The 24,503-nt window shown below is 41.1% G+C and overlaps 1 protein-coding gene across 1 annotated transcript in view; it reads left to right on the top strand.

Annotated features, from left to right (window-relative positions):
• The window catches only part of LOC109426568 (breast cancer anti-estrogen resistance protein 1), a 291,334-nt gene that overhangs the window by 142,891 nt on the left and 123,940 nt on the right, over positions 1 to 24,503 (top strand). The window contains exon 3 of the mRNA XM_019702100.3: positions 13,736 to 14,002. Within this exon, the coding sequence (XP_019557645.2) occupies positions 13,736 to 14,002 (267 nt within the window). The remainder of the gene's footprint in view (positions 1 to 13,735; positions 14,003 to 24,503) is intronic.

Raw genomic sequence — 24,503 nt, 5'->3', positions numbered from 1 at the left:
TCCCTATTCTTTCCGGGTAGCCACAAAATCTCCTCTAGGCTCTTAATTTCCAATCGTCGTCGTCGTCGCCTCCATCATAGTCGCTAGAGAAACAGCCCGCTGCATTCGAATTGCCCCGACTCAACAAACATCAAATAAAACGAGCTGGGTGTAAATTAATTTTGACGTATTTATTCGTGCGTGCGTGCCTTAGGTGCGTAGCATAGTTGGTACCCCCATCCCAATCAGACACTGTTTTATTTCTTCGACGCTACTGGAGGAGTGAGCAAACGCAGTGCCAGCGTGGTTGTTTGGCGTTGACGTGTGAAAAACATTATTTGGCTGGGTGGTGCGAAGGTGTACGGAAAGCGAAAAGGGGTTGGCGCGGAAATTAAGATTGATTTTCAAACTCCCATCCGTGACGTTTTGCGTGCTGCTTTGATGCGTGGCCACCTAGGCCACCAGCCTAGTCCTAGGCCACCGCCGTCGTCGTCGTCGTCGAAGAGAGGAGTTTTGACGAGAATTGAACTTGTTGTGGCAATTTGTATTCATTAGGAAGAACTTTTCCCCTTTTTGTTTTGTTTGCTGGAAGTTGGGAAAAGCGGGTGGGAGGCCTATGAAATAGCTGTAGAAATTATTGGTTAGAAGAGCAATGCTATAAAGTTTACTTGGTCATAGGTTCACTTAATTGACTATTTTGAATTATTCTGACATGTTTAACAAGCTTTCGTATTTTCTCTATTGTTCAGTTTGGTTCTATTTATTTCATTTATTAACTACTGTAACAGAATTTAATAACCAACGGAAACTTTATAGGAAAATATACAAACTTTTAACAGATAACCATATAATATTACTTAAACAATCACCCGTTCTGTAGTTTGCACCCCACTATTCCTCGTACAGCATCAGGCTCCCATTCTCTCCAGCTCTCATCATCATAAAAGTCCATCTCAGCAGCCGCGGCAACAGCAGATCTCTCGATAGAGTGTGTTGGTTTCGAATCACGTTGTCCAGGGTTCACGCCACACAGGGGTTGATTAGGTTGGATCATCACACTACATAGTATGCTTTTATGTTCTACAGGGGGTACTCAAAATAACTGGGACAGGTAAAATATTCACTTTTGGAAAAATATTCAACTAGCTGCAATTTTTCGAAAAAAGCATCAAATATTCTCAAATTTTTACTGTAAGTTCATCAACTAGTTGTGTATCAGTGGTCACAATTTGGAAAAGATCGGGCCATCCTACACGAAGTTATAAAGGTTTTAGAAAAAGGTGTAATTATCCGATAGCCAACTTTGAGCTACTTCGGATTCAATGAACCGAATGCAATGAAATTTTGATCATTTATGACTTATATAATGAGCTATTGAAAACTTTTGACTTAACTTAAAATACTTTACACGAAAAAAAACTTATAACGATTAGATTATTTTTCTTATATAACACCCATTTATCCAAAACTTCATCATCATTTCAAAATTCGAGATAGTAATTATAGTTCATTTAAATTTCCTTTAATTTACTTGAATATTTTAATGTTTCAAGGGAAACTGAAAAACCCCATGAGCATATGAAAAAATGATAAATTTACTAATAAACATAGAATAAATTAAATCACCATAACTTTTTTTTCTTATCAATAATTTCAAATTAATGATCAAAATTTCATTGCATTCGGTTCATTGAATCCGGAGATTGAACAGCTCAAAGTTGGCTATCGGATAATTACACCTTTTTCTAGAACCTTTATAACTTCGTGTAGAATGGCCCGATCTTATCCTAGTTTTGACCTGAGACGAGACTCGCGAAGAGGAAAAAAAGCAACGTCAGGTGCAGCCCAACTGAGCTGTCAGTTGTAGCCCGTTTGATTACGTTACCTAAAACGAGGAAAGTATTGCTATCCGAGATAAATTCTGAAGCCAAAATTCACTCCGAGCAGCATTTTCTTCTCCTGTACTGTCAAAAATAAATTGAAAACAAAATATTCCAAATGATTACTTTGCTTGGCGATTGTTGGCGATGCAAAATTTCACCTCAACATGATTTTGTGCGTGAATGGGATTCAGTCACACTGCATGTGAGGTAATGCGGTCACGTACGTGTTTGAACCACCAGCCCAAAACATAATGTCAACACAGATAGGAAGAAGAAAAAAAATAACAAAGTGGAGAAAAAGAAGACCGTCTTCGCGAGTCTCGTCTCAGGTTTTGACCACTGATACACAACTAGTTGATGAACTTACAGTAAAAGTTTGAGAATATTTGATGCCCTGTTTGAAAAGTTACAACGAGTTAAAAAAATTGAGAAGTGAAAATTTTACCTGTCCCAGGTAGTTTTTTTTCTCAAATCTTTTACGAGATTCCATTAGGAGTCCTCACGAATTCTTCCAAGGGTGTCTCTCGGGATTCCTGCAGGAATTCCTTCCGAGCTTTCTTCAGGATATTTGCCTTGTAGAAATGCCTTCCGCTTCCAGAATTCATTCCTTGATAACCACCGGGATTCTTTTAACTCATATTACAGGGTATCTATTAGGCATTTTTTTTCGAGATTCGTTCTGAGATTCTTTTACGGATTCTTCCCGGGATTCTTTCAGGAATTCCTTTGTTTCTTTAAGGATTTCTCCTGATTTTTTCAGGAAATTTCTAAGAGACTTTTTTGGCACTCTTCCAGGAATTTCTTCCGGGATTTGTTTAATGATCTCTCAAAAGTTTCCGTCACGGATTCTTGCAGCGATTCCTTCGAAGATGCCTCCTGAGATTCCTTTATGTATTCCCTTCAGGATTTCTTCAGGGAATAATTCAAGGATATTTCCTGGCATCCAGAAAGGGACTTCATTGATTTCTGCCAGGATTAATGCAGTTATTTTGCTCGAGATTCCTTTAGTGATTTCTGTTGAACTTCCTTCAGGTTGATTCTTTCCGGGATGCATTTATTGTATCCTTCTAGGATATCTTCAGAACTTTCTTTTGTGATTCCTTAAATTAATCAATCCTTGGATTCCATCAGGATTTCAGGGGTTCTTCCAGGGATTTCTTCATTGACTTCTCTCGGGATTTCTTTATGGATTCCTGAAGGATTCTTGGAAGAATTTCTTGAAGAAATCCCGTCCTTCACCAATACTTTCTGATTTTTTTCCTAATTTACAGCTCTTTTTGTCCACTAAGGCACTGCATGAGCGATTCCAATTGGCAGCTGCATTTGCACTTTGTACAGCGCCTAAATGTATTCTATTATACTATATCGCCTTTGCGTTGCTGTCACTTTTCTACCCTGTCCTGGTAGAATGATGAGCACGAGGACGTTAATGTATGGCTCTTGTTCTTTTTCAAGCCGATATCCATGTTTCCGGGTCCGTTAGAGCATATGCTCAGAAGAGAGAACGACGAAAATTGCAAGTGCCGGGGCTGGGCTCGAACCCATGACCACCACTTATGAAGTTAACGTATGGCCATTACGCCGGCATTTCTTTAGGATTTTTCGCGGATTCCTATCAGAATTTCGTCAGAAATCTCTATTGATTTCTCCCGGTCTTCCCAGGAATTCTTTTAAGGAATTCGTCAGAGATTGCTTCAGATATATTTGCTGGGATCTCTTCAATGATTTCTCCAGAGATTCCTTTAGGCAAGGTTTTTCTGGATTCCTTAAGGAATGATTCTCGGGCATCTTTTTAGGAAGACTCCTTCAGGGTTTTCATTGATTCCTCCCGAAATTCATTAAGAAATTCTCCTCGCAGTTCATTTAGGAATTTCTCTCGGGATTTCTTTCTGGTTTTCTTTAGTGATTTTTACCAAAATTCGGTCGGAGTTTTTTTTTACTTAAACAATTATTCGAAGCTCATGCGCCAACAGGCATAACGGAGCCGAGTTCAGTTATTTTTTTTCAATTTTATATTTTTGACTTATAAAACTATGTTAGTTTTGCTGGTATGACTCTGCAGCCATAGGCTATCCTTGCGCTGATGGTGGGTACACAATCATCATCATCATCATCATCATCATCGTAAACTATGTTATTTTTGCATTACATATACAGTATCGTACAATAAAAATGCACCAAAGCCGTTTTCCCATACAAAATAGTCAACTTTAGATTGCCATATCTCAGTTATTTCTCAACCGATTGTTTTCATTTTTCTGTGACGAACTACAAAACATTTCAATTTTTAAAAACTATTGAAAAAGTTCGGTGATAACAATTGCCGCAATAGTTACAGACGGTTATTTTTTGACAATAAAAATGCACCAAGACAAACAGTATTATAGAAAAAAATGCAGGAGTCAAATCATGTTGGTCTTTTCAGTAAAGTTAATCATTGTCACACAAGAAATATATTTGTCGAAGACACCATAATGATATGACGTAACAATTTTTTTCTATAAAATTTTATATCTTGGTGCATATTTATTGTCAAATTCAACCTATCTGTAACTTTTGTATCAACAGTTATTACCGAACTTTCCAATAGTTTTTGAAAATTGAAGTGTTTTGTAGTTCGTCACAGAAAAATGAAAACAATCGGTTGAGCAATAACAGAGATATGACAATCCAAAGTTTACTGTTTTGTATGGGAAAACGGCTTTTGTGCATTTTTATTGTCCGATACTGTACATATCTCATCATATATTGGGAAAGGGAGGGACCATCAGGGCACCCGATTGAAGCGATTTGGACAGGAGCTTGGAACTGCCTCCTCCTTGTTGTTAACATTTCGTGGATTGAGGGCGGGCTCTTCGACCCCATCGATTGGGAGTATTCTGTCAATCGAGAGCTAGATTTTGCAGTAGTTCGTGAGATCTTTCTTCTGGAAGGAGATTCTTTTCCCCTGACGCGGGTTTCGCGCAAGTGTCTCTGCTTGCGGGTCCGCACAATCCTTTTTGGGCCTTCATACAGGAGAATGACTGACCACTAACAACAGCACAATCTTGATCAAATCGCTTTTCAGATTATTCCAGTGCTATAGGCAGCTGCCTGGCTACAATAAATGGTAGAACAGTATCATCATCATCATCATCATCATCATAAACTATGTTAGTTTTGGGGAACCGTAAAACTCGCGGTTTGGTCAAGGTTAGGGGTAACAAAAATATTTGAGGAAAATTCGGAGTTTCTTTGAAGGATTCTTTCTGGATTTTCGGGGCCAGGGATTTCACCCGATATTCTTTCTGAAATTTGTCCCCCAATTCATTTAGGTAATCCTATGGGGATTCTAGCTGGATCCTCTCAGGGATTCCTGATTATTTCTTGTTTATCCTTATATTCCTTAGGGGTTCTCCCTGACATTCTTTTGATTGCTCTTTCAGGGGTCCTTTCGAGATTTATCCGGGGACTCTTGTAGAAATTTCTCCGGTGTTTTCTTCAGAGACTGCTTCGAGAATTCCTATGGAACAATCTCGGCACTCACAATTTTACAGGAGCTTCTGATCGGATTCCTTCAGGGATTTCTTCAAAATTTCTTTACGGATTCATTCTTTAATATTTTAAATATTTTTTATCAGCCCCCTCAAAATGAAAAATCCAGCCAAAATTTTGAAGGAGGGGGGTATCAGGTATCAGAAGGCCGGCTCCAGAGGCACGTTATCCTCCATTTGGGACATTTGTGCCATCGCCATATATATAAGCCTATTTCATCATTTACCTGAGGGAGAATGGGACAAGGGATGGAATGGGATTAGGAAAGGGAAAGGTGATGAAATAGGAAGGGGTGCCCTAGAAAAGGGAATGAACGCATAAGCGCAATGAGAGCTCATAGCCCATACCACAATGGGTTTATTCAGTGCTCTGAAAAGGACACTGTAATACGCATAAGCGTAAAAAGAGCCTATAGCTCATTGGAGGTAGCTTGTTACGTCATGCGACTTTCAATATGACATTGAAAGGCACGTCATCGAAACCATCCTCAATATTCAAGAAATCACCGTAACGTAGGTTTGAGCGAGTACTTTCTTGAAAACATATACAACTTTGTGTAAAAGAGTCACTGTGGACATCCCAAATTGGGAGGCATGTGAGTTCACATGAGTAGGTATGTCAGCCAGACGAACATCACAGATGTAATAATCGACAATGCGTTTCAAGCATTTCAGAAAGAACGAGGTAACCAGATAAATCTGAAACTCATTCCATCTTTATACAACGCACGCACCCTTTCGGGATAAAACTACAGAGTACTTTCACGCCATGAAAATACCCCATAGAAAACTACAAGTGTTCAAAACATGTTTGAAATACTCAAATCCCTCTGCAGAAAAATATGACAAAACCCCATTTCCTCGATTATATAGCTATAATTCTCAAGCGGAAGCTAGAGATTCGTAACTATACAAAAGAATGGTTTATCCGAAGATATTATGAACTTGAACAGATCAGAGTTCCATTCAGGAATACCTCTTGCAGTCCGCACAGACCGCAGAGGACAAGCTTCTTTCAAAGCAATAGTTATGGTATACCATAATGGAGGGCGTTGTAGGTACAAAACCACAATAAAACTCTCTTGGAGTAGCAATGGAAGCGAGTTATCCACAAAATGTGGTCGCAACCAATTAGTACAGGTTTCCTAGTTCGTTGAGCAGGGACGCCTGAATACGCAAATTTTGCGAAGGAACACTCAAAAGTGCAAAGAAGGTCAAATGGAGACTCCTCATCTGACACATGCCAATCAGTCAACTCACGACAAATTCTGCTCATGCAGAGATTGGTTAGATGCAATTCTATGTTAAGTTATCCATGAACTGTACTATCTAAGTAATCCATCAAACTGAAGCATCTCAAATTAATGTTTGAGCTACTTCAGATGATGTAACCATCGTAGCAATACTGCCAAATATCAACGAAAAAGTGCTGAATACAAGAGCTTGCTTGAAGGCATCCATAAGGAAAGGTTGAGGCATACTGTTAACGTTATTCTAAGCTATAGCATGCTCGATGCACGACACTTCATTTTTAATGAAAGAAGCAAAACTGGGTTCACAAGGTAACCTATACAGAAGTTACCCTGCGAAAATGAACTTTTTGAAGTAGAGCCACTTGGGCCACGCACGTTTTTTACGCTGAAAATTGATCTGAGGTTTCCTAGCCGTAGCCACTACCCAAACTAGACAGGATTACACTCTTCACAATCACAGCACAAAAAGGAAACATCAACGACAAACCAAATCGGTGTCAATTGAAAAAACGCCAATTGCGAAAACGCCTTAAGCGAACCCATATAGGTGGTAATTTAAGCTAATTTACAACATTTGAATAATCCCGCCCTTATTTAGCCTCAAATTTGAGACTTAAGAAGGGCAACTGATTATCTCGGAGAAACGCAAGGTCCACTGCACTATTGCTCCGGTTAGCGCAGTAAGGGCGTAATACTGTGGAGGACGCCCTAATTCTCCACAGGCTCCGTTTGTGGTTAGGTTTTTATTAGACCCCCCTAACCATTCAGTCCTTGGCACGGTAAGCATAAAGCCGCATAACACCATGAATTAGGGGTCACCTGTTTAGTGGACTCTTACCACTGGATCAGGCAGTCCGTAGTGTTATTCTTAGCCAATTGAGACAACCGCTACCGACACTACACAGCTATCTAGGCTGATCAGGAAAAGAAGTTAACATTGATGGCTAACTTCCGAACGAGCCCGAACAGCCCGTCAAATTCCTTCAGAGATTCCGCCAGAATTTTCAAGGAAATTCCCTATGAAATTCTTTTAGAGATTACTCCAATATTTTTTTAGGGATTCCTTCACCTTCAGGGGCTTCACCAGGACTTCCACTTTGGTTTCTTTCCATGATTCTTTCAGGAGACCTTCTCAGGGTTCCTTCATTAAGCCCTCCAGTGATTCTTCCCGGGATTCCTTTTGGGATTTTTTAGCAAGAATTTTTGACAAGACTCGATATTTTGATAAATATTTTTTATCAGCCCCCTCAAAATGAAAAATCCAGCCAAAATTTTGAAGGAGGGGGGACAAAAAGTCGAAATTAAAATTGTATCAGCCTAAGTTATGCAATGGGGCACGTTCGGTGTAGTACTAGATTTGTAGTAATGAGCTGAATTTTAGTATGGTGAGAAGGTCAATTCTCCGTTTCTGCAATGAAATGGTCCAAAAAGCGTGGGTATTATGATATCTTGCCTAATTTGATGCTGTTTGAGCAAAACTTTGGATAACTATGTTGTTTATGTTGCAAGAAATGGAGAAAACAACAATACTGTTGCCCAAGCTCATACAGCATCAAATTAGGCAAGGAATTATAATACCCACGCTTATTGCACCATTTCATTGCAGAAACGGAGAATTGACCTTCTCACCATACTAAAATTCAGCTCATTACTACAAATCTAGTACTTCACCAATCTGTCCTATTATAATGTTATTATTTAAATGTTATTATAATGTGTCATAAAGCACTTCACTAAGAATCTCAAAAGACATTTAGCTAATATTTCCGGGAATCTGAAAAGAGATTTTTCGATCACCTGTTTTTTTCCCTGGGAACTTAACTTTAAAATGGGTAACATACCCAAAATAAAATTTTCTAACAACATTTCCAGAAATTTTTAGAAATTTACAATATTTGTAAATTTTTAGAAATTTACAATAAAATCATACCAGTAATTCATCAGCGATCAATACATGCTTTCCTCGAGTTTCTCACCAGATATCCATTGAAATTTTACTATTAGCCAGGCACTAGGGTGGGACTTTTTTTAAATCCATCCAGATGCTAACTTCGTTACGGACTCATATGAAATTTCCCCTAAAAATTTCAATGAACTACAACTTGTGTCGAAAAATACATTAACATTGTTAACGAACTTCGAATTTCTTCTTTCAAATTTTTGGAGCAAGTGCACTACTGTGCAGTAATTTATTTCTAAATATTGCATCGCGGAACAAATGGTCCGAAAACGCCTGGCTTAGACTAACTGCACAAATGTGGGGGAAAAGAAACTATCAGATCAAAGTTTTCTAGGTCCCATTAGAGATCCCAAATAACTCAGCAAAGTTTGGGATAGTTTCAAAAAAAAAAACTTTTATGTTTTCTTGAGTACTAGATTGAGAATCCAACAAACTTAAATATTCATTTTGAATTTTGAGAAATACACTCTTCATCAAAAGTTTGGGGTCACCCTCTAAAAAAATGTCATTTTTTATGCCCATACCTCCGGCAGTTTATTTTTACGATTTCTAAAACCTTGGTCTCATTCAAAATATAACGAGTCAAAGAAACTTTGAATGAGATTTAGGTGAATTTTTTTCAAAAATATTTGTTTGTAAACTTAAATCTAAAGTTGCCAAATTTTCTTAAAAATACATTTAAACTTAAGGCAGTGTTGCTGGAAATTGAGTCGACCAATTTTTAAGATGAGAACGGTATCATAACCAATTTTCTATTAGCTTTCAGCTGATTTTTGCCAAACTTTGCTAAACAATCTAGGTGAAAAGATATTAAACAAATTTTCTATTTACCAAAAGTCGACCTAAATTCCAGCGACACTGCCGTATGTTAAAAATTTTTTTAATTGGCAACTTTAGGTTATGTTTACATACAAATATTTTTGAAAATTTTTCACTTTAACCATGCTTAAAGTTTATTTGACTTATTATCTTTTAAATGAGGCTCTTGAAATCGGACGTAAATTGGCGAAGATATGGGCCTAAAAATGGTATCGTTTTGAGGGAGTGACCCCAAACTGTTGCTCGGGAAAGTAAATGATTAAGTAGTTCTATGCCTTTTAAGTGTAGAGTTAGCTTGATGTTAAAATACACATTCATAAAATCAAAAAAAAAAGAAGATATATCCCTGTTCTAATACATAAAGACTGGACTCGAAGAAAATGAGACACTCAAAATAATGTATAACTTTTGATTTGAATAGCATGTTATGTGTTGTTAATGTCCTAAAAATTTCATCAAAATCGGTTCAGTATTGGCGCAAATATTGTCGATACAATAAAATGTGATTTTGGAAATTTTGGGCTTCCTTTTTAAAAATTGTTTAGGCTATAACTTGGTTGTTAGCTAATCAAAACGTCTGAAAATTTGTTCTTCAAGTAAGTCATAATAAGTGGTGAAAATTTCATTCTAATCGGTTCAGTACTTTTTTTTAACAATTCAAACAAGAAAACGGGGTTTTCAAATTTTGGGCACTTTTTAACATTTTAAAATCAGTGTGCATTATTTTGACTGCAGTATTGGCAACACTGTCCCGATTTTTTATTTGAAACTTTGACACTGTAAAATCGTTGTGTTAATCTGTTCTCAGTGAAAATTTCAGCCATTTTGATTGAACATTTTAAAAGTGCTTCTTGTGACATAGTGCTTCATATGTGGCTATAACTTTTTAAAGGTCAAATCAAATTGAATGAAATTTTGACACAATACATCTACATAGGGTAATTCGCTAATTGTTGAACACCACCCAAATGTTGAACAGTTTCTGAAAATTTTATTATAAATCTAACTTAAGTTATTTTCTCTCATCGTAAACGGATGATGTAGATGCGTATACATGTGTGTCACGATATTGATCCAATTAAGTTACAAAATTATACTTATTTTACGTCAGAAACATTGATTGCACATTTTGTACCGCTGATGACACGAAAACTGCACAATTCTTAAGATTAATTTTAAGAAATTGCTCTTACGAAATAAGCTTTGCTGGCAAATCGGCCACAAATATCAAAGCCACACCATAGTTACAAGACCTTGAAGGATGTCCTTAACTGTTTAACATTGTTTAAAATCACATTTTCATTGTAATTTCATTTGTAAAAAATATTTTTCTTATCACACCATCATTATGTATCTGGGATCCAATTGTTGAACACTGACATAAGCTACGATGTTAGCTCTCTCTCTCTCTCTCTTCTTGGCGTAACGTCCTCCTGGGACAAAGCCTGCTTCTCAGCTTAGTGTTCTATGAGCACTTCCACAGTTATTAACTGAGAGCTTCCTCTGCCAATGACCATTTTGCATGTGTATATCGTGTGGCAGGCACGAAGATACTCTATGCCCAAGGAAGTCAAGGAAATTTCCTTTACGAAAAGATCCTGGACCGACCGGGAATCGAACCCGTCACCCTCAGCATGGTCATGCTGAATACCCGTGCGTTTACCGCCTCGGCTATATGGGCCCTTACGATGTTAGCATGACTGCCAGATTTTTTTATTGCATTTTACTTAATCTTGCATGTCATGGGGTTCCAAGGACGTTCTGTGGATGTTCCAGGGGTGTTGCAGAGGGCTTCAGGATGGTTCTAGGGGTTTTCAATGGGTTTCAAGGGCGTTCCAGATGTGTTCCATAGGGATTCAGAGTGTTAAGGTGGACCCAGAAATATTTCAGGGCGTTCCAGAGGGGTTTAGGAACGATCCACGAGTTTGCAATGGATTTCAGAGTCATTGCAGGGGTGTTCTAGGGGGTTGAGTGGGTCCCATGGGTATCCAGGAGTGTTTCAGGGGCTTTCTAAGGCGTTCTTTTCTTCAATCGTTTTCGTTTCTAGTCAAATCTTTTCAGTCATTTTTTACATCTAGGCATGTTTAAAACGATTTCAGTTCACTAGAGCTCTTTTCAAAAGAGAAGCGATTCCCTGTCATTTGAATAAATTGCCACTCAAATGACTTACTGGCCACAAAACACGAAAAATCCGGAAAATTCCGCCAGAGTGAAAAATTATCGGATGTCGGGTCAAAGTCGGATCAAATTTTATCAAATGTTGGACCACTGTTGGACCCACATCGGATAACTGTAGGGTCTATGTTGGGTTTGGTAGCCAAAATAAAAACAGGTCAATGATAGGTTGATGTCGGGTTATACTACGAACAAAGCTTGAACCGTTCAACAATTAGCGAGAATCGTCCAACATTAGGATGAGCTAGCTTAAGGAAGCGTTCAACATTTGGGTTACAGGCTTCCCATACAAATGTTCTATTTTCTCTTAGAAAATGGAAATTAAGGGAATTTAAATTCAATGGGGAGTATAAGGAATGAGTGGAGCTAGACTTTCACTGGTTATTTTTCAAGTAAAGTGGAATTATGCGCGGAAAAATAAACGAAAACAAAAATGCCAGTACTAACCGTTCAACAATTGGCGAATTACCCTACATACTTTTTGTACAGAAAAAAAATCATTGAAATCGGTTCAGTATTTTTGGCTCTACAGTTGTAGGTAAAAAATGTGATATTTTTTAAGTGTTTGTTTGGCCCAAGATTCTCAAATGGTAGGTCTCTTGTTTCGACGATATCTCCGCCAACGTTTAACCGATTTTGATGAAATTTTTATGGTATTAGCTACACTTAATGTACTATTCCTGATCAAAAAATCAGCTATTTTTGTGCACGCAATTAAAAGTTATACATTATTCTTTAAGTCTCATTTTTTTCGAGTCCAGTCTTTATATCAATAGATCAAACGTAGCTCCTCATACAAACTCTGGTCAAATACTGTGAAGCGATCCAGTATTTTTCAAAAATTGAATGGTGTTATTTTCAAATCCATAATATCAAAACTCAAAAAACTTAAGAAAGTTTCAAAAAATATAGAAAAGTTCTTATGTCCAAGAATTTTGTGGAACTGGTTTGTGAAAAATCATGGTTTTGTTATTAAGAGGTCTTGAAATTTTCTTCATACAACTTTTCATAATAATTAGATGACCAATGTTGTCAATGTTCTATCACACTGTCAGCACTTTTTTTTTGTAAATTTTCAAATGATGAATGGAACGTCGCTGACGGTAGTGTGTTCGCGTGACTGTCACTCACTTCACGCCAAATTCACTCGTCGATTCCCTAATTGACGATTCGCATTTAATATGATGATCGTATCGAAATCGTTCTCCACAAGCAGAAAAGCAGGAAACGCCCACACGAAAAGACATTTCACCTATTCGACGAGGATGGCCTTGCAACGTCGTCGGTGACGACACGTGGAAAGTATCTCTCTTTTTATGAGCCCCAAAGGCAAACTAGGCAGACCGAAGCAACACTCGAACGACGACGTCGCGTCGTTGCGGGGGTGGTTGTTTGGATAAGCAAACATATACCTACTTTATGGAGGTCCTTTGGGTCGTAAAAGGATGTTTTTTTAGTCCTTCGGTTTGGTGGAATCAGCGAGTCTTTCCAGAGCACACGCCCTAAACTCGACTTAGGAGGGAGCAAGGCGAATTTCGAAGGTGATGGGTGCTTGGTTTGGTGACAGCGCACGGATTGGCAGACATATAAATTAGCCGGATTATTTTGTGCTTCTGTTTGTCGGAAAAGATTGCTTTCTTCAAGAGGCCCCAAGGCGGTGTTTGTGTCCCTTTGGGGAGCCGAATTTGATTACACGCACAATTTCCAGCGGTAATGTGAAACAGGCAATTATTTATCCACGAGATCGGGTCCTATCTGCCATGGTAGGGAAGATTATTCGTTGTGGGTGTCATTTTGACGAAGAAGAAAATATAAAACAGCAAATCGGAGATATGAGATAAAAAATATTAAAAAATGTGCAACATAAAATAGAAAACGAAAACTCGAACGTAGCAGAAAGACAAAGAACAAAAGAGAGAGTAATAAATAAAAACACGAAAAATTAAACAAAAATATAAAAGAAAAAACAAATAACATAAAATAGAAAAGAGAATGAAGGGTGGTAATGGAAAATAGTAAACATTAAATCCAGGACAGAAAGCAAAATATATAAAGACTCTTTCGTTATTTTTTTTTTCTAACTTCAAACATAACGCAAACTAATCAATTACCTCCACTTTCCTCCCCTTTCAGGGTATCTGCCCCGGAAACCGACTGAAAATCATCCAACCACACGATTCCGGCTGTTTCACCCTGTCGCCGGCTTCCTCACCGTGTCCCTCGATCGGACCGGGCACCAATCTGAACAGTCCGGTCCCGAGTGACATCTACGAGAACACCACTACCGCATCGAGCATTTCGTCAGCCACGTCGACAACGACGCCGGAATCCAACAGGCAACAGCTCTACCAAAACCAGCACCAGGGCAAGCGGAGATCCTGGCACATAAATCCCAACAAGGTACGCTTTTTCACTTCTGTGTGGGAGGGGCAATCGCAAATTCCACCGATTCCAGGATGACGACGACGACGACGCGGGAATGAAGATGGATTTTAATTATACATTAGGGGATTATGTCCATTCTGCAGACGATTCTTTTTCCCCGACGGAATCAGTAGTAACAGTAGAAGCGGAAAACTTTCTCCATTTGCTCGTTGTGGGGGATTCTTCCAAGGATTAAACTCATCAGTGATTCCAGTCGTGTCACTGTTACTTATGAGATTCGCAGAGAGAAGCCAGCGAGAACTTTTTTCCTTTTGCTTACTGTGCTGTGAGTTATAACCTTCATTTCGGGAATGTTTGTATGTAGCTTCATGTCTTTGGTGAAATCGTTGGTTGGCATCAACGCGTATAGTAAAAAGAACTCAATTCTTGTAGTTGCTCAACAAGTTGATGTAACTCAAATAATAAATGTGGTATTTCATGATGCTCATAGGAAGTTTCATCAACCACTGCTCTTTCAATTTTTCATTAAAAATGGGCATTCTTCTACAGTTTTAAACAACTGATAACATCACTTTTGATATTGGTTTAAAATAGTAATAGTGTGGAACGAGCTCACCATTTGTTATTTTTCTACAATTGAATAATTTTCAAAACTGTAAAGTTTAGTTTTAAAACTTTTTGAATTACTAAATTTTATTTCAAAAACATCAAACGAGCTCACCCATCTCATCACTAGTTTCATTACCAATACTTCCGTGAATCTGTAAGGTGACGTAAGCGATATTGCCAGTTATGGAACATTTCAGGTTATTATGCATCAAGCTCTTGGTCCTTTCCTTTGTGTTCTTTCATAAATGCTAGATTATGACAAGATCTTGCATCCAAATGTAGCAGGAATGTCACAGTGTTATTCTTTCTCCAGATATACATCAAAAGACGTCGAAAATTGGAATGGATCTTACGTCACTTTGCAGAATTATGCAAAATAGAAGTAACGTTGTGTCTGTCACTTGTTCAAGATGGTGTGTTTTCGTTGATCAACTTTTGCTTTCGATTGCTATCTTTCCAAATTTTGTTTCAAAGTAGTATGAAACTAGCTCACCAATGGATCTATGCATGCTTTTCTTTTATATTGAAACCACTAACAATGCCACTAAATCAAATCAGTACTTGAAGGAGCTAAGTTCGCCAGATCAGGTTTTGCTTCTTGTGGTTGCATATGGGTCCAAGTGGATTTCCAAGAGTTTCCGAGAATCCTAAAAGGACGGGGTTTCCTGTGGGTTTCAGGAGGAATCCTGGGGTCTTCAAGAGATTTCAGAGAGTTTTAGGTACATTTCAGAAGCATCCCAGTCCAGTTTCAATGGAATCTAGGGAGGTTTCAAAATAACAGGTAGGTTCATGTGTATTTTAAAGGAATTACAGAGGGTTCCAGAGGGCTTAACGTTTTTTTGGGAGGTTTAGGTCATTTCAGGGGTGTTTTGGAGGTTTATGAGAGTTTCAGATATTTAAGGGGCTTCCAGTTCTTGAAAAATGAATAGTTTTTTCCCCAAACGAAGCATAATTTGCTCCTCTTTGACCAGCGCTTTTCAATCCAGAGCGGTAGCTATATGTCGTCATTGGCTAACATGCTTCAGAAGCAAGTGGGAGTATGAGCAATCAAATTTGTTACTGAGAGTTAGAAACGATTGTTACAGACTCTCTGAATCTTTCTCTTCACCGGCGTATACGGTAATGAATATGCCTAACTGCGTCCTGTTATTACAGTGCAAATGACATAAACTCAAACTAAATCGATTATAATAGTCACGTACAACATTCAGGGATGGGAACACTCACTTGCGAAGAGTTACACTCACTTGCTGTTTTCTCAGCTCAGAAGCGTGCAATCAAGAAACTATGTATGGACGACTTTTGCCTTTTGGTTTTGTCTAAAAGTTTGCCGAATAAAGTATGGGTCGCACACGCATATCGAAGGCGTAAGGGAGCTCTCCCTTACGCGCGAAGGAAACTCTCCACGAGGTGAATGTAAATTACACTCACCTTGTGGAGAGTCGCTTACACAGGTCTGTCACGACTTTGGTATGGGTTTGCGACCCCTACTCTATTCAGCAAACTTTTAGAGAAAACCACAAGCCAAAAGTCGCACATACATCGTTTCTTGATTGTACGCTTCTGAGCTGAGAAAACATCAAGTGAGTGTAATTCTTCGTAAGTGAGTGTTCTCATCCCTGACAACATTCACATACCAACAAAATGACTGCTTTTACAAGTTTTGAGCAACAAATAAATCCACTGAATCATTTCCGCATTTCCACACTCGCCGCAGCAAGTGAGCATGAATGATCACCAACCAGTTTGCTTCACCAGCCAACCGACACATGAGGTACAGCAGTCGCAGTTGGTTCGGCTTTTTTTCGCTGCCTTTGCGTGTTCCTCCGTAGTGGTTGCTGGCGCTGAAGACTTGTCGTATTTTTCATATTCACTAAGATTCAAGCACTGGGGGTTCCCATTGAACCAACCCAAAATACCGCTGAAAGATCCCTTCAAACGTCCCTGGAAATCCCATGAAGTCCCTGAAGTCGTCTGGAAACCACCTGAGAACCCCTGAAGCTCCCGGTAGTCTTTGAAACGCCCCTGGAAATCTCCAAAAAGCTCCTAAGAAGCCCTGAAACATCCCTGGCCAGACCCGCTGAGACCTCCTGCCCTTGAAATACCTAAAACTCCCTTTGAAACCTTCACAAATCCTCTAAGAGCCTCGAAACCTTCTGGGAGGCCTCTGATTTTTTCTGGATATTACCGAATCATTCTGGGTCCCCTTGGAATGCCCTTTAATTACCCGGAAGCCCACTGTAGCGCCCCCTGGAAACCTACTGAAACCCTCTGAGCTCCTGAAACTCGGTAACCTGTAATAGCCCCTAAAAACCCTGGGAAACCCCTGAGATCCCTTGAAAGCCCCTGAGACCTCCATAAATACCCCTGAACCATCCTGAAACTGTCTTCGAAATCTCCAGAAATCCTCTGAGAGCCCCTGGAACCTTGTAGAGCCTCCTGGAAGGCACCTTGAATTACCCGTAAGGCGCTGGCAATCTCAGATATCCCCTTCCCTTGTGTAGACTATCGTCTGTACAAAATTTTCGAAATTGGTATGGACCGTATAATTTGGCCAGAAACCAAATCAATACCTCCCCCCCCCCCCTCCCCCCTCTTGGTCTACGTAGTTTATGGACATGGGCGGCAGGCCGTAAGCATCTTAAAAAAAATGCCCCTTAAACTCCTTTGTCAATTTTTGAGAGCCCCAGGGAAACCATGAAAAACTCACATAAGTCTCTGAATCCCTTGAAATCCTCTAGAACACCAATGGAACACTGTAGATCGCTCATGAAACCACCTGAATTTCGGAGACATCAGAAACACTACTGAAGCTACCTGGAATCCTGTAGAACCCTTCTGAACCCTAGTGAGAGCTCATGGAACACCATGCCCCTGAAATCTTTCAAAACCCCCTGAACCGCCACTGAAACTCCCTTGAACGCTCTTGGACCCCCTAAGACCCTCTGGCACACCTCTGAAACGCCCTGGAATCACGCTGAAACATCCTGACATCTCCTGAAACGCTTTGAAAACCCTCTGAAACACCTTTGCAAATCCGGCAAATAACCAATCTGGGCCCTGAGGCCTATGCCCGGGTAGAGCTTAATGGCAAAAGAATGGCAAATTTTACCATTAAAACAGAATGTTTGAATGGCAAAATGTGTTATTTGTTTGTTTGAAATAAGAGTTAAAATAACAAAAATAATAACAAAATTTTGGTAGCAGAAAAACTTAAAAATTACTTATTTTGCCATTGTAATAACAAAGTAATGGTAAAGCATGCGGATTAAGTTGAAGAACAAAATAAATTATTATTGAGATATTGATAACAAAATAAGACCCAAATTAACTGTTATCGGTGAATAACAAAATATGACATTCTTGAGTTATTGATAACAGAATAAGAACAAATTTAGCTGTTCTTCTTCTTCTTTATCTGTATTAACGAGATTTTTAGCCCTAGGCTAGTTCATCTCGGGACCCACGCTTTACTTCCTTCCGAAGGAAGAACTCACATTTTGTGAGTTTGTCGGGAGTGGGATTCGATCCCAGGTCCTCGGCGTGATAGTCAAGTGTTCTAACCATCCAACCAGGTCCGCTCCACAATTTAGCTGTTTATGTGGTGATCAAAATAATGGTAGGTTTAGTTGTTCAAATTCAATGTTAAAATAATGGTAGATTCAGTTATTATTTCAAAGTAGCAGAAGAAAGGTAAAATGAGCTATTTCTTTTTTTTTTCTTCAATAAAATTTAAGTTCATCAATCAATGTAAAAACAGTTTTATTTTGTGGAAATTTAAAACTCAAAACGAAACGAACTTAAAAAACTGTGTATCCTAATCTTGACAACATTCCTTATAGACATACCATGTTCTCGGATTACTTTTATCTCGCGCAGCAATTGATTCAGGCTTATGGATATTTTTATACCAATTTTCTATTTATATAACTTACAAATGGATGCAATCTCTAAATGTTAAATTTAAACCATGTATGCAAACAAAAATAATTTAAAAAAACTGTTTAGAAAAGCTTTATATAAATATTGTTCTGATTACGATTTAAAATTCTTCGTTTACAAATGTGACATGAGCCCTTGTCATTTTTTTTTTCCTTCTAAACCATAGGGGGATAATCTGCTCAACAGACACCCTAGCAGAAGGTTAGGGTAGTGTAGGTCTGACAGGCCGTCTTCTACAACAAAAGTATAATCCAGGACTACTCTCTCCTCGTACCCACTAAACCATTCCTATGGTCGCCAAACCCTACGTCTCTCTGGAACCACCAAGAAGGTATTGCTTCAGAGAGGCGCTAGTGCACATCGCACCCACAAGGTTAGCTGCGTAGCCTGCAGCAACGAACATCGATGACTCGCTTTGGAGAGTCCATCACGGTAGCATGCTGGCGCTTTCCCGAATGGTCCTCGCCACTCCCTTTGTCCTCGGAAGGCGGGCAGAGTCAACCCCGCCCGCGCCCTACTGCTGAGCGGACATCAAGAACTGATGCCCACATGCAACCCGATCTGACCTGCCCGCAAAGGAAGGGTATCACTACCCTTCAGGCCCTATCAGATGCATCCGTAGGTTGCTGACGGCAGGGTCTCCACCTGCCCCGACCCTTGCCGGGGACCCCTTTCCAACCGCGGGCTTGGATCCAACCCAGTAGACCGATGCCACGACAGCACCGCTACCGGGACTTCCTCTCCGCGGCCACTTAATCGCTGTAAGGGTCGATCTCGACCGCAGGGCACCGGTATGACCTACGAAGCCGACTCCGAACCTCTGGACCACCTCTTGTACTGCATCTGGACTAGCCATTCTCCGAGTCCACGCGCCACCTCCTCTGTAGCTCCCAGACGATGTGGGTAATAGCCGTTGAAACGGCGTTCCAGCTAAACTCATCCCTACACATCCTCTGGACCAAGTTGTCCGGAGTTGTGTCCTCTCCGCATGTGGCAAGCATACGGTCGCGCATTGTGCGAAAACGCGGGCACACGAACAAAACGTGTTCCGCCGTTTCCTCTAAACCATTGCACACTGGGCATTCGGAAGAATCCGCAAGCCCGACACGGTGTAGATACTGTCGGAAGCAACCATGACCTGTAAGGACCTGTGTCAGGTGGAATGTAACTTCCCCATGGCACCTATTAATCCAACTATCTACCCTCGGTATCAACCTATGGGTCCACCTTCCTTTGGTGGAACTGTCCCACGCGCGCTGCCATTTGACCATAGAGGCCATCCTGGCAGTCCTGCGTATGCCTCTTGTGCCGCGCATTTCGAAGCACTCCATGTCCTCACTGATAAGAATGCTGATAGGCACCATACCAGTAATGACGCAGAGAGCGTCGTGTGACACGGTACGGTACGCGCTCGCAACCCTCAGGCACATCAGCCTGTAAGTACTTTCCAGCTTCCGTCGGTAGCATTTAGTACTTAGCGCGGTGCCCCACGCCGGGCCGCCATACCTAAGTATGGATGTAGCAACACTAGCCAGAAGCTTGCGCTTACTGGCGTACACCGCAGAGCTATTGGACATCATCCGGGACAGTGCCGCAATAGCTGTGGAGGCTCTTTTACAGGCATAATCGACGTGGCTACCGAAGGTAAGCTTATCGTCGATCATCACGCCCAAGTGTTTGACGGAGCGCTTTGACAGGATAGTACACTCTCCTACACTGATCTCCGTCTGCTGCTCCGACTTCAGGTTGTTAACAACCGTCACCTCTGTCTTGTGGTGAGCCAGCTCCAGTTTCCTGGACCGCATCCACGCCTCCACAACCTTGATCGAGTGGTTGGTAGTCAACTTTACCTCCTCGATCGTTTCACCGTAGACTTCGAGCGTAATGTCGTCGGCAAATCCGACAATCACCACTCCCACTGGATACTCCAACCTCAACACCTCGTCGTACATGACATTCCATAACACCGGACCCAGGATGGAACCTTGCGGGACTCCTGAGGTTATGTGAAAGCACTTCCGACCCACCTCCGTGTTGTAGACTAGTACACGATTCTGAAAGTAACTTCCGAGAATCTTATACAGGTATTCCGGTATCCCCAGACGCAAGAGCGCATCGGCAATAGCAGACCAGCTGGCGCTATTAAACGCATTCCTTACATCAAGAGTCACTACCGCGCAAAAGCGAATTCCCCTCCTCTTAGGCTCGAGTGCTTTCTCGGCGGTTTTTGTAACCGACAAGATAGCGTCTACGGTGGACCTCCCCTTCCGGAAGCCGTACTGGTTACTCGAAAGACCATTTTCGCCCTCGGTGAACCGCAACATTCTATTGAGGATGATCTTTTCGAGCACCTTCCCCGCCGTGTCAATCAAGCATACTGGTCTATATGCCGACGGGTCTCCGGGTGGTTTCCCCGCCTTTGGCAATAGTACCAGGCTCTGCCTCTTCCAAGCTTCTGGGAAAACTCCCTCGTCCAGGCATTTCTGCATAGCAGACCTGAACATCTCGGGAGCCTCTGCAATAGCTACTTTTAAGGCCAGGTTCGGAACTCCGTCCGGACCTGGGGCCTTACCTACGCTAAGGGACTTAGCTATCCCCGCAAGTTCCACATCGGTGACCCTCTCCTCATCGCCAGCCCCAGTCCCCGGCTGTCCTACGAAAGGAGGCCAAGGACTAGGATCATGACGCGGAAAAAGTCCTCCAATGATCCCCTCAAACATCTCTGGAGATTGCTCTGTAGGAGCTCTCGTCTTGGCCATAACGATCCTGTAAGCGTCACCCCACGGGTTCGTATTGGCACTCTGACAGAGACCCTCAAAGCAGGCCTTTTTGCTTGCTCTTATCTCGGTCTTGAGCGCGGCTTTTGCAGCGGCGAACACCACCCGCTGTTCGTTTCGCTCTTCCTCTGATCGTGCTCGCTGCATCCGCCGCCTAGCCCGTAGGCAGGCGCGGCGCAGGTCCGCAATCGCGTCGGTCCACCAGTAAGCCGGTGGCCTCCCATTTCTAGGGTGGACTCGCCTAGGCATGGTCGCATCTAGAGGGTCTTGCCCGGGATTTCCCGGGACAAAAATCCCGGGAAATCCCGGGATCTAAAAAATCCCGAATCCCGGGATATTTTTCCGGAATTCCCGGGATTTCCCGAAAATTCTAATAATGACAACAAAGGCACTAACTTTCTGTAGAAATGGTTAAAATGTGGATTTGGTGGATTGATTTTAAGTTATTAAAAGGTTGTTTTCGTATGGCCATATTTCTTGCAGCATTTAAAGAAGCAAAATTTGTCAATATTTGTACGAAACGTGTGGAATATTTCCAGGTGGAACATCTGCGCAAAACTTCTTAGGAAATTATGTGCTAGAGGAAGATATATACCGTACATACTTCAGATGTTTCTGGACCAATATCCTAAAAGTAATAAATTGATATTTTTTCATGGTCTGAGCAATGGCTTGAAGCATTTTCAACATAATTTTGGTGAAATTTTGCTCACATACATTTTGATGAAAATATTTGCAGAAATTTTGGAGGCTTGTACTGCCGTGAATCGCATATCAGTCCCATCTTTGCTGGGTTTCCTATGCAAATGGGACAAGTATGCGATTCACGGCAGTGTACATTGTTATTTGATTATCAATTCCTGACGGGACTATACTATCTCTGGAATATTTTTCCGATTAAATTTCTTGAGACATTTTCTTTTGAAGTCCAGCCAAAATGTCATACGAAACCCATGAAAAAAAATTGGACAAAATTTTATAGAGAAAATTGTAACAGAAATTTTGTAACAATTTTTACGATAATTTTTGAATTAGTTTCCAGCATAAAAAGTACTTCTTGTTTAGGCTTTCTGCAGATTTGTTTTTGAGATGTATGTCAACAAAACGAAAAACAGAGCGAAATGTATTACATAGCCGAGGTAAAAACACAACCAGCAGTAGAACCTGATCTTATTGGGCTTTTAACGTCCCAGAGCATGAAATATAATCTTGCATGAAATGATATTTCAGTGGACTTTTAAATTATCACAGAAGTCAAAACAATAATAAAAGTAAAACATAATATATCGAAATAGGATTTTTTGGAAGGAATTATCGAAGTCGTAAGATTCTTCAATGAGTTTTTAATAGCAATTCCACAAAAATTTGTAAGAAGGACGCGCAGTGAATTACTCTTCCAATTGTGCTTTATTATATTTCACAATATCTAAAAGAAGCCTTTTTGTTTGAAGTTGTTTGAAATAAACCCAATTTCTCCAATCTTTTTCAGTAGAATCTAAAATGTTGACAAAAAGTTGCCATAAGAAATTTTCAAATCACTCTTCCAACCTTTACCACTGAAGCTTTGTCAGAGAAGTTGTCTAATTGCTCCCAGAAATAGCATGAAAAGACCTTATGGGTTTAAACATATTATTTTTAATCATTTTCCCAGAAATGTAAATCCTATCTTTAGAAATGAGAAATGAAAATAAAAATCTGAAGAGTTGAACATCTTTATTAGTCGCTAAAATTTGGTTAAACACGGTTTCAAAATTCATTCCATCACTTTTTTTATTGGTTATGGTAAATTTTGATTTTTCCCGGGATCCCGGGAAATCCCGGGATTCCAAAAATAAAAATCCCGAATCCCGGGATTTTTTTCAGTCCGGGAAACAAGACCCTCTAGTCGCATCACACGCACGTGAGAGCACCGCTACCAGCTCGTCGCCGTCTAAACCGATTAAGTTTCGCTCACGGCGGAGCGCTTCCCTAAATACCTCTTCGTCGAAGTATGATGTCTTCCACCTACGAGGGCTTGGCCTTGGCCTAGCCGCCTCTTCTTCTATCCGCTGTCTGCTGTTGTTGTAGTCGATACTGTAGCGAACCGCCAGGTGGTCGCTGTGAGTGTAGCCATCATCTACTCTCCAGTTCGAACTACCAGGACTACAAAAAGCCCTTGTCATACATTATTGGTAGCGGTGCTCTTACGTGCGTGTGATGCGACCATGCCTAGGCGAGTCCACCCTAGAAATGGGAGGCCACCGGCTTACTGGTGGACCGACGCGATTGCGGACCTGCGCCGCGCCTGCCTACGGGCTAGGCGGCGGATGCAGCGAGCACGATCAGAGGAAGAGCGAAACGAACGGCGGGTGGTGTTCGCCGCTGCAAAAGCCGCGCTTAAGACCGAGATAAGAGCAAGCAAAAAGGCCTGCTTTGAGGGTCTCTGTCAGAGTGCCAATACGAACCCGTGGGGTGACGCCTACAGGATCGTTATGGCCAAGACGAGAGGTGTGATGGCTCCTACAGAGCAATCTCCAGATATGTTGGAGGGGATCATTGGAGGACTTTTTCCGCGTCATGATCCTAGTCCTTGGCCTCCTTTCGTAGGACAGCCGGGGGCTGGGGCTGGCGATGAGGAGAGGGTCACCGATGTGGAACTTGCGGGGATAGCTAAGTCCCTTAGCGTAGGTAAGGCCCCAGGTCCGGACGGAGTTCCGAACCTAGCCTTAAAAGTAGCTATTGCAGAGGCTCCCGAGATGTTCAGGTCTGCTATGCAGAAATGCCTGGACGAGGGAGTTTTCCCAGAAGCTTGGAAGAGGCAGAGCCTGGTACTATTGCCAAAGGCGGGGAAACCACCCGGAGACCCGTCGGCATATAGACCAATATGCTTGATTGACACGGCGGGGAAGGTGCTCGAAAAGATCATCCTCAATAGAATGTTGCGGTTCACCGAGGGCGAAAATGGTCTTTCGAGTAACCAGTACGGCTTCCGGAAGGGGAGGTCCACCGTAGACGCTATCTTGTCGGTTACAAAAACCGCCGAGAAAGCACTCGAGCCTAAGAGGAGGGGAATTCGCTTTTGCGCGGTAGTGACTCTGGATGTAAGGAATGCGTTCAATAGCGCCAGCTGGTCTGCTATTGCCGATGCGCTCTTGCGTCTGGGGATACCGGAGTACCTGTACAAGATTCTCGGAAGTTACTTTCAGAAT

Source organism: Aedes albopictus, chromosome 2 (assembly GCF_035046485.1).
Source record: "Aedes albopictus strain Foshan chromosome 2, AalbF5, whole genome shotgun sequence".
Lineage (NCBI taxonomy): Eukaryota > Metazoa > Arthropoda > Insecta > Diptera > Culicidae > Aedes > Aedes albopictus.
This window is presented reverse-complemented; position numbering and strand designations above follow the sequence as displayed.